This window comes from Chenopodium album, chromosome 26, assembly GCF_948465745.1.
Source record: "Chenopodium album chromosome 26, dcCheAlbu1.1, whole genome shotgun sequence".
NCBI lineage: Eukaryota > Viridiplantae > Streptophyta > Magnoliopsida > Caryophyllales > Amaranthaceae > Chenopodium > Chenopodium album.
Genome location: NC_137859.1, coordinates 14,098,578 through 14,109,322, shown reverse-complemented (window position 1 = coordinate 14,109,322; position 10,745 = coordinate 14,098,578). Strand labels below are relative to the sequence as shown.

At 37.2% G+C, this 10,745-nt stretch overlaps 2 protein-coding genes across 5 annotated transcripts; both read right to left on the bottom strand.

The window, feature by feature from the left end:
* On the bottom strand, positions 1-8,524 carry LOC145617555 (uncharacterized). Of its 4 annotated transcripts, none has more exons than XM_081672269.1 (8): positions 8,218-8,524; positions 8,054-8,121; positions 7,912-7,962; positions 2,975-3,256; positions 2,746-2,869; positions 2,354-2,653; positions 2,136-2,252; positions 1-573 (listed from the first exon to the last, which is right to left on the bottom strand). In XM_081672269.1, exons 6-8 carry the CDS (start codon positions 2,546-2,548, stop codon positions 130-132), a joined length of 756 nt encoding a protein of 251 aa, XP_081528395.1. In that variant the 5' UTR covers positions 2,549-2,653; positions 2,746-2,869; positions 2,975-3,256; positions 7,912-7,962; positions 8,054-8,121; positions 8,218-8,524; the 3' UTR covers positions 1-129. The 4 variants fall into 4 exon arrangements, with proteins under 4 accessions (XP_081528395.1, XP_081528396.1, XP_081528393.1 ...); XM_081672270.1 differs by having other exon boundaries at positions 8,066-8,121; XM_081672267.1 differs by lacking the exons at positions 1-573; positions 2,136-2,252; positions 2,354-2,653; positions 2,746-2,869; positions 2,975-3,256 and adding an exon at positions 5,438-7,171.
* LOC145617556 (uncharacterized) lies at positions 3,398-5,113 on the bottom strand. The gene is made up of 4 exons (XM_081672271.1): positions 4,920-5,113; positions 4,519-4,842; positions 4,334-4,433; positions 3,398-4,233 (listed from the first exon to the last, which is right to left on the bottom strand). The coding sequence occupies exons 1-4, from the start codon at positions 5,093-5,095 to the stop codon at positions 4,063-4,065; spliced, it is 771 nt and encodes a 256-aa protein (XP_081528397.1). The 5' UTR covers positions 5,096-5,113; the 3' UTR covers positions 3,398-4,062.
* Positions 8,525-10,745: the final 2,221 nt, after the last annotated feature.

Here is a 10,745-nt window from a genome sequence, read left to right as displayed (position 1 = left end):
AATTTAAAATTTTCATATTTACATTAATATATATATATGATTAATGTCCTACAACAATAGATAATCCAAAGTAATATAATATCCAACTAAAACTACACAAAAGCTATGGTAGAGTAGAGTGAAGCTAAGCTAAACAATCGCCGGGGTACCCTGGCCTGCTCCACCACTACCTGGGTCATCCCTAGGGTCTCGAGGCTGAGGAGGAATGGTCGAACATGTGCTGTTGTTGGTGAAACGACTCATCATCTCATCCATACTCTCCTTGTATCTCCTCTCCATTTCAGCCATTTTGGCTTCAATTTGGCTTTGCATCTCAGCTTCCATTTGAGTTTGGAGAGCTTGCACCCTATGTTCCATCTGATCTTGCATCTGAGAAATGATGGATGGAGTGTATTGTTGTGAAGAACTGGAAACTCGACCCATTCGGTTGCCATAGTACAGCTCTGCACTTTGGCCAAGTCCCTTCACACGACCCTTCTTATTGCGCCCCCCCACCGTCTCCCAATACAACTCATTAGGACTCTTCTGAATCCCTTGACTCCTAGCTTCTTCGAGCTTCTTCTGGTAGGTCTCCTACAAAATATACATGATAAAAAAATTGTTCTAGTTAACATTCAAGAAAATGTAGCCAACAAATTTTTAGAACACGAGCAGTTAACATTCAAGCAAATGTAGCCACACACGGTAACGGTTGTTAATCTTTCTTTCTTTGCCAAATTCAACCAATTTTGGCCTATGTGTCTTCTACTTTGCCCATTTTCTACCATTTTAATGAAATGACTCCATTCTTTCTTCTAACATGCCAATAATACATAGTTTTAGGTGCCTATGGCTTGAAATCAAATGAAACTAGCACTTAACACAATTTAGGAACCCTATTCATCCAAATTCAACCAATTTTGGCCTATGTGGCTTCTACTTTGCCCATTTTCTACCATTTTAATGAAATGAATTCGTTCTTTCTTCTAACATGCCAATAATACATAGTTTTAGGTGCCTATGGATTGAAATCAAATGAAACTAGCACTTAACACAATTTAGGAACCCTATTCATCCAAATTCAACCAATTTTGGCCTATGTGGCTTCTACTTTGCCCATTTTCTACCATTTTAATGAAATGACTTCGTTCTTTCTTCTAACATGCCAATAATACATAGTATTAGGCGACTATGGCTTGAAATCAAATGAACCTAGCACTTAACACAGTTTAGGAACCCTATTCATCCAAATTCAACCAATTTTGGTCTATGTGGCTTCTACTTTGCCCATTTTCTACCATTTTAATGAAATGACTTCATTCTTTTTTCTAACATGCCAATAATACATAGTTTTAGGTGCCTATGGCTTGAAATCAAATGAAACTAGCACTTAACACAATTTAGGAACCCTATTCATCCAAATTCAACCAATTTTGGTCTATGTGGCTTCTACTTTGCCCATTTTCTACCATTTTAATGAAATGACTTAGTTCTTTCTTCTAACATGCTAATAATACATAGTTTTAGGTGCCTATGGCTTGGAATCAAATGAAACTAGCACTTAACACAATTTAGGAACCCTATTCATCCAAGTTCAACCAATTTTGGCCTATGTGGCTTCTACTTTGCCCATTTTCTACCATTTTAATGAAATGACTTCATTCTTTCTTCTAACATGCCAATAATACATAGTTTTAGGTTCCTATGGCTTGAAATCAAATGAAATTAGCACTTAACACAATTTAGGAACCCTATTCATCCAAATTCATCCAATTTTGGCCTATGTGGCTTCTACTTTGCCCATTTTCTACCATTTTAATGAAATGACTTCGTTCTTTCTTCTAACATGGCAATAATACATAGTTTTAGGTGCCTATGGCTTGAAATCAAATGAAACTAGCACTTAACACAATTTAGGAACCCTATTCATCCAAATTCAACCAATTTTGGCCTATGTGGCTTCTACTTTGCCCATTTTCTACCATTTTAATGAAATGACTTCGTTCTTTCTTCTAACATGCCAAAAATACATAGTTTTTGGTGCCTATGGCGTGAATTCAAATGAAACTAGCACATAACACATTTTAGGAACCCTATTCATTCAAATTCAACAAACTTTGGTATAAGAGTAATGAAAGATATAATGAAGTTTTTACCGCAATCCTCTTGGCCTTGGTGTTGGCAGCCACTTGCCCTTGCCCAGGAACATCCTTGAAGTGTGTCTTCTTGAAAAGGTCAGGGGCATTTGGAATCTGGCCTTGATTGTTTTCCGCCTTTATAATTACATGGAAAAAAAATTGTGGCAACATGTCATTAAACTGTTTTAATAATACACAATTAACTTCATTAATACTACACATTTTAGTAAGCTTACCATCCTTTTTGCATGTTGCACAGCTGACATGGAACCTTGAAAGTGGGTTGGTTCAACGACATTATCCATGGATCCGCCCCTTCTGTTCTTCTTGTTTTGTTCCGGCCGCTGCTTATATGTTGGATCATGGGCAAAAATATGCAGCATCTTCTTGTGCACATTCTCATTAAGCCATCGTGGTTTGGCTCCATTCATCTTCTTTGTGATGTTTTAGAACGTGTCACGTAGGCGATTTGCAAACTTGTCTTCGAAGGTTCGCTTCACATGATCGTTCAACTGAGGTGCCCATTTGAATTTTTTCTGCAATACATAAAAAAAAAGTTATATTAGAAACTAAACTCCACCAATATAGCCTATACAACGTATATTATGCTAGGTCAAGGTTATCATACGCTGAACAAATTCCAGAAGTGTTCTCTTGATCCTTCATCAACCTCTCCGTAATTTCTCCAAGGCTCTCGATAATAACCGGTGAGTGTGTCGGAGATTACGTTCTTCACCTTTTTTGCATCAAACCTGTAATAAAGTAGAGATACCAATGTTAGTAGATTATGAAAAACATGTGAGCAGAACATGTTAGAAATAAAAGTAGCAAATATTTCAATACAACCACAACCGTACCAAAGTGTGGTAGGGTCTAACTCCGGCAAATCATTAGGATCTTCTTCTTGTTCCCCCCTCAAGTTGTTGCCCCTCGAGTTGTTGCCCTTGATGCTGGTGATGTTGTGACTGAATATGTGGCTGAATATGTGTCCGAGTGATGATTTCTCGAGACGCCCCCAAATCGTGTGCTTCCTCTTCCTCCATTGAGTCTTCCTCATCGTCGTGCACAACAACCTGAGTAATGCCCTTCCCCTTTGTCTTCTTCGATGTTTCCCCTTTTTTTCCTCCCGCCATGACCACCTGAAACAGTTTCAAATACAAGGACAATTAAAACAATGTTTCTAATTAACTTAAATTTAGCCAAAAAAAGTAATGCAGTTTTAGAGCCATGTTACTAATTAAATTAAATTCAACAAAAATAGTAATGAAACATTGGAATCATGGTACAAAGAAAAATAAAATGTAATAAAAAAAGAAATGAAACATTACAAGACCCAGTCATCTTTAAACTACTAAAATTACATAGTAACTACATAGTCTCCCCTTCATTACTCTTATCACTACTATCACTATCACTACTATTATCACTGTCACTAGTGTCATCTAAAAATACATCGATGTCCTCGTCATCGTCACTGTCACTAGAGTCAATGCTAGATTCTTCATCTTCTTCACTGGAGATAATAAAGCCATCGTCATCATCGTCATCAATATCTAGATCATAGTCTGGAATGTCATTCAGAGGACAAAGTGTTGCATGAACTTGTGGTGAAGGTGCCTGCAAAAACTCTAAGTCCACTGGAGCATCAACCACCGACCTTGCTTGTGTTTTAAACACAGCCCACCATTGAACTCGATCTCGTTTAAGGCTAGGGTATGATGCGTAGTACACTTGAGAAACTTGGTAAGATAAGACAAATGGATCATACTTGGGATATTTCTTAGTATGATTTACGTCGATGAGCTTGTATTGTTCATGTATGCTCATTCCTCTACCACAATCCATCCAATTACACTTGAACAAAATAGTCTTGTACTCTCTTTCGGGACCGGTGTAGACAAGTTCAATAATATCGTCTAAAATGCCGAAATACTCTCCACCGTCCTCACTGGACACACACACACACACCATAATTCATGGTAGATTTGTGTTTCCCATAGGACTGTGTATGGAAATTAAATCCACCGACGAATATCTGGTTCCAAGTCCGAACACGCTTGAAAAGCCTCATCGACAGTGCTCGCAACACATCGGAACTTGGTTTTTGTTCAACCACCTAAAACCGGTTCGAATAGAATTGTCAAAATTAGAACTCATTGAAATTTAGTGTACAATCACAAGTTAATCGATAAGTGTTGTTAGAGTAGTATTATAACCTTTTGGTGAAACCAATTAGGGAATTCACCCTCGCATTTCTCCATGACATCTTCTCTACGCAAATCAGTTCGTGTATGAATAATGTAGTCCTCAAACTCCCTAGTAGATTAATGACAAGTGTCATATCATTGTTTCAATTATTTTAATTATAAGGATTTTTGAAAAATATCATTGAATTACTTACCTTTCATATTCACCGAGTATGCCAATATTTCTTAAAACGAACAAATGAGCACATTCGAGTTCCTTGTCATCTAAAAACCGAGTTTTACCCACATTTGACACTCGACCGGTATCCACGGTGAACAACTCTGGAATTTCATCATTGTCAACCATAGAATCCACATCGGCATTCACATTTCGACCTAGATCTCGTGTTTTTGTGTCAACTGAAGACTGAAAGTAATTGGAGCAAAAGTTTGCTATCTCTTCAGTGAGATAGGCGTTGCATATGGAACCTTCTACTCGAGCCTTGTTACCAATTTTTCGTTTCAAGTGATTCAGGAACCTGCAATTGAGAAGTATAAGTAGGTTATGACACTGAATGGGATGTAAGAAAGAATTGAGAAAGGGCCTTTGATTTACCTTTCGAAAGGATACATCCACCGATACTGGACAGGTCCACATAACTTTGCCTCATAAGGCAAATGAATTGGTAAATGCTCCATGGAGTTGAAGAATGCAGCAGGGAAAATCTTCTCAAGCTTGCAAAGGATCTCAACTATGTTTTTTTCCAATCGCTCCATGTCAGTAACTGTCATTTTTTAGTAACACAAATCGCGAAAGAATTGGCTTATCTCTGTAATTGCATTCCACACATGGTTAGGAAGCAATACTTTCAAAGCGGTGGGCAAAAACCTCTCCATGAACACATGACAATCATGGCTTTTCATTCCGTGGAGCTTACATGCTTGCAGATCAATGCATCTACTCAAATTGGAGGCGTATCCGTTAGGAAACCGCAGTTGTTTAACCCATTCACACAGAACCTTCCTCTGAGCCTTGTCAAGAGCGAAAGGAGCCTTTGGCATGAATTCTTTTCCTCTATCATCTTCTTGAAGATGAAGCTGAGGCCGTTTACAATATTTGGCAATGTCATTCCTTGCTGATGGCGTGTCACAAGATAGCTTTTTCACAAGATAGCTTTTTCACATCCATTATAGTGTGAATCAGCTGATCAAAGAAATTCTTTTCAACATGCATGACATCTAAGTTGTGACGAATGAGCAGATGCTTCCAATATGGAAGCTCCCAGAGAGTGCTTTGCTTGAACCATCCTTTTTTCGCTTTTTTAAGACGTTTGAGTGCCTCGGGGCCATCTGTTGCCTTTGGAAGGTCTTTCACACATTCCCAAAGTTCCTCTCCTGACATGATGTGAGGTGGTGAACCTTTTTCAACTTTGTTTTTACAGAATGCAGTTTTACTATTTCGAAAAGGGTGATCTGTCGGAAGGAATTGGCGATGGCAATCAAACCAAGAAACTTTTCCACCATGTTCGAGCCAAAATGCTTTGCTTTTTTCCATGCAATATGGACAAGCCTTCTTACCAGCTGTGGTCCAACCAGAGAACATACTATAAGCTGGAAAGTCACTAACGGTCCATAAGATGGCTGCTCGTAGATTAAAATTCTGTTTTCTTGAAATATCAAAAGTATTTGCGCCAACTTCCCACAATTGTTTCAACTCGTCTATGAGCGGTTGCATGTAAACATCTAAGTTTCCCTTAGGGTTTTTAGGACCAGGAACGAGCAATGAAAGAAACATGAATTGTCTTTTCATACACATTGATGGGGGCAAGTTATAAGGGGTCAAAATAACAGGCCAACAAGAATATTGTCCCCCAAACTGACCATGTGGAGCAAAGCCATCTGTACATAGGCCAAGACGAACATTACGAGGTTCGGAGGCAAAGTCAAGAAAGCAGCTATCAAGGTGTTTCCAAGCTTCACTATCGCTAGAATGAGCCATTGTGCCTTGAACTCGAGGATTTTTCGCATGCCATGTCATTTCCCCCGAAATGTTTTTAGTTGCAAATAGCCTTTGCAACCTAGGTGTGATAGGGAAATAAAATAGAACATTCAAAGGCACTAAGCTACCTTTAGAAGTCTCCTTGTATCGGTCACTACCACACACCCTACATGTAGATAACTCAGCATCATCCTTCCAAAACAACATACATCCTTTCGGGCATGCATGAATCTTTTCATGAGGCAACTCTAATCCCTTAACAATTTTCTTCACCTCATAGAATGTCTTGCCCATATTGTTGTTGTTAGGAATTGCTTCATTAACCAAACTAGCAAACCCGTCGACACATCGGTGCGGCAAATTATACTCGCACTTCAGGCTGGTAATTCTAGAAGCCATCTCTAACACAGACAATGAACTCCCATCGTATAATGGTTGTTCAGAAGCCTTCAACAAATCAAAAAATTGTTTAGCTTGTGCATTTGGCTCCTCCTCTGATGAACCACTAGCCTCTTCGGAATGCCCATGATCTTGAGACTGACCAAATGCATCCAAAACCATTTCACGATAATCATTTGATTGCCCTTTAGGAGTTCCTGGAAACCCTTCCCCATGACACATCCACTCATAGTAATTAGGTACAAAACCGTTGCGATACAAATGAAGTTCAACCGTTTCTGCATCCCATAGTCGTTTGTTCTTATATTTAGCACATGGACACCTAACTTCATTTGGGTTGCTACTCTCGGGATGATCTTTGACGTATTTAAGGAATTCGTCTACCCCCTTCTCAAATGCTGGATTAACAGAATTCCCAATCTTCCTTACATACATCCAGCTACGTTCTCTTCGTTTCATGGTTACAACTTCTACACAACTCACGCATATGTATACTTTATTAGCCACAAACCACACTATATAATCAATATCTAACAGAATATTATGAAAATGAAAATGAGAAATGAAATGATTTCCGAGGGTCCTTATCACTCCAACCTAACCCATCCTTGGACGTTTAATCTCACTAGTGAATGTATGCCAAGTTTTCGATTCTATGGAAAATCCGGCAGTATTTCCCTACCGTTCTCCAAGTACACGATGTAGGCGATTATATACACCTATATATGTACCCAGAGAACATTGTAGGGAAATGACGAGCAAGGATATTCCTTAGAATCAAAAAAATGGAACACATTCACCACCTAAGTGACAATAAACGTACAAGGACAGTCCCAACCGGGGACTATTCAAGACATACTCCTAATGTGTATGCCTTGAACGGGTATCTAGGCATATGATTATGTAAATGATTTATTTATAAATATATACCATAAACTAACATACATAATATTAGACATTATATCATAATTAAACCAAATCACACCATACCAAAAGTAAACTAACATATCATATTTAACTAAACCAAACCAAAACAAACTACCGTTTTATTATATAAAACTAAACTAACATACACACAAAAAAAAAATTAAACTAAACTACACTAAAACACGTTATATTAGAATAAACATAACTAAAGTAAGTTATGTTAAACAAAACCAAACTAAAACTAACATACATACATTATATTAGGGTTTGTAATGCGACTAACCGTTAGATCTGCACTTCTGTTTGAGGATTAAACCATCTAAGTGTATAAATCCTACAAAATATTTAATTAATTAATTAAATAAATAATGGTTTATTATTAAACAAAATTAAATTGAAAAAAAATGGGGGAAAGAACAACTAACCAGAATTTTCACCTCACTACAAGCCTGATGAGCTTCAGCCACGGCGAGGGAAGGTAGGAGGACGGAGGCTGCGGTTGTGGTGGTGAGGGGTAAGTCAGATTTGAATGGAAATTTAAAAAAAAAAAAAAAAGGAAAACAAAAAAAAAAAAACAAACAAAACTGACCTAGATGCGGCGCCGGCAACAACCAGCAGCGCCGTGAAGGGAGAATCGCCCAGCAACACCAGCAGCGCCGCCTTCTCTTTCTCTTCGCCTTCTCTCTCTTCCGCCTTCTCTTTCCCTTTCTCTTTCTCTTTCTCTTCCGCCTTCTCTTTCCCTTTCTCTTCCGCCTTCTCTTTCTCGTCCTCCTTCACGGCGGCGGTGTGAGTCTTCGTCGGAGCTGTGTGCGAAGTGCGGCGGAAACCCCCTCTTCCTCTTTCCCTCTCTCTTTCTCTCTCCTTCTATTTCCTCTAACTGACTAGGTCAAGTTGTTTCCCCGTTCTTTCCCCCTTCTTTTTTTTAGTCAAGTTATTTTGGGTTTCCGTTTTTTAAAAAACTGATTGTTTGCGACGGAAATAATCCGTCGTAATGTATATTTTCCGACGGAATTTTCCGTCGCAACTTTATTTTCGACGGAAAATTCCGTCGGAACATATAATTTACGACGGAATAAATTTCCGTCGGAAATATTGCGACGGAAAATTCGTCGGAACAACTTGTTTCCGTCGTTACCTAACGACGAACTCAATTCCGTCGTAAAGTTTTGCAGTTTGTAACGGAATACTTGGTCCGTCGGAAGCTTTCCGTCGCTATTTAGCCTATTTCTAGTAGTGCAACTAGTTCTATTAAATAACACAGTTTTATTAGGAATGTAATAGCCATCAAAAACAGTATTATCATTTAGTTGCTTATAATTGATGACCATTCTAGCCTTACCTCGTTTTTCCTCTGCATGGTTTCTAACCATGAATGCTGGACTATTATGAGGACTCTTGCTATTCCTAATTAACTTTTTATTCAACAATTCTTTTATTTGTTCATCGAATTTTAATATATCTTGGTAGGTATAAACCATTTGTCTTACTCTAATAATCTTATTAGGATTTGTTAGAGTTATTTTAGCAAATGCCTTATCCATTTCCCAATGTTCTAAAGGATTTGTTGAATATAATTTTTCACATAACCTTTCTTGTTGCTTATTAATTTGATCTATTAATGATGATTCACACTCGGAAATTCTAAGTGCAACCTCTCGTTGTGTAGGTGTAACCCTATCACCACGCTGGCTGCGCGTAAATTCCATAGTCTGGTGGGTATAAGCTTTTGTTATTTTCTGTATAGGAACAGAATGACCATTAATAGTAAAGATTATCTGATCAATAGTTTGAGTGCATGGGGAGTATAACCTTTGAAAGTTATAGCCAATTATCATATCATGACTTGGCTGATCAGTTGCCCATAAAATAGGAATAACACATCGAACTCCTCCAATTTCTATTTTTAAATCTTCAATTATCTCCGTATGCATCATGACACTATTATTAGCAATTCTAACTTGCATAGGATTTTTAGCCTTTTTCCATAAGAATTCTGGAAATAATGATCTTTTTCCAAAACATGTAGAACAACCACTATCAATATATGCACATAACTTATATTTATTATAATCCTCAATGCATATATCAATTGAAATATAAATGCTATTAGGATTAGTACTGGTTACTTCATTGCAAGCTTCCATTTGCATGTTAACTTCATCTTCATATACTGGTTCACTCACAATTTTAGTCTTATATCCAATTACTTTCCTTTTATGAATAGGATTATTTATATCTTCATTTAACTCAAAATTAGAACATGATCCCATATCGATGCTATGCCTTGCAGGTTGTTTTAAAGCCTTTTTATTCTCATATTTTTCATTTAGTTTCTTTAGTAGAACTAATATTTCTTCTTCATCTTCTTCTGGCTTCTCATCACCTTGTTTTTTCATTTTTATAATTGTTGAGTTTTGTAGACTTGGTGTTCTAAGACTCATATTTCTCTGTATATTAGGTTTCATAGCTACTCCAATATGAAGTAACCCTGATTTCATCAATTAACATTTTACTTGATCTATTACTAACTGCAGGATTCATAAAGAATTCTTCCCAGGTTTTTTCAATCTCTATTTCGTTAGGGTTTACTTTTATAGGTGTAATTTTCTTCTTAGGGCCTCCTCCTTGGTCATATTTCTGAGCATCAACTATTTGTTTCTTAAAAGATGAGTCTATAGTGTTTACCAACTTATAAACCACCTTCCATCTTAATTTTATGGGTCGTGTTCCTTTATGCATTTTTACTCCTTCTGTTAGTAGTTTGATAGCTAAAAACTTAGCCGTAGATGAATCTTCTAAGCTCACATAATATCTAGGTTCACATATGTAGCTTACCGTTCCTTGACTTAATTTACATGTGATACCACTAATTATTTTATCATAAAATTCTTTATGTCTGATATCACAAATAAAACTCAAGAATTTAACATCTTTGCCAAAATCTTGTAAAGGAGTTATGTATACTTGTACTGCACCAATACAAATATAACTATAATTTCCTTTTTCTTTATGTTTTTTAATGCTTTTCCAGTTTATAATGTTAATTTCTGCTGCTTTTTGTTCACAATCTTCGATTACTATACTTCCTTCCATTTCTTCACATACATATTTGGTTCT

What these genes read in the sequence shown, in the direction of transcription:
- LOC145617556 (XM_081672271.1), bottom strand. Translation starts at nt 5,095, where the DNA reads ATGACAGTTACTGACATGGAGCGATTGGAAAAAAACATAGTTGAGATC. An exon ending in TGGATGTATCCTTTCGAAAG is followed by an intron (nt 4,843 to 4,919) that starts GTAAATCAAAGG and finishes TCTCAATTGCAG; the next exon opens with GTTCCTGAATCACTTGAAAC. An exon ending in CTAATTGGTTTCACCAAAAG is followed by an intron (nt 4,234 to 4,333) that starts GTTATAATACTA and finishes AACCGGTTTTAG; the next exon opens with GTGGTTGAACAAAAACCAAG.
- LOC145617555 (XM_081672267.1), bottom strand. Translation starts at nt 7,160, where the DNA reads ATGAAACGAAGAGAACGTAGCTGGATGTATGTAAGGAAGATTGGGAAT.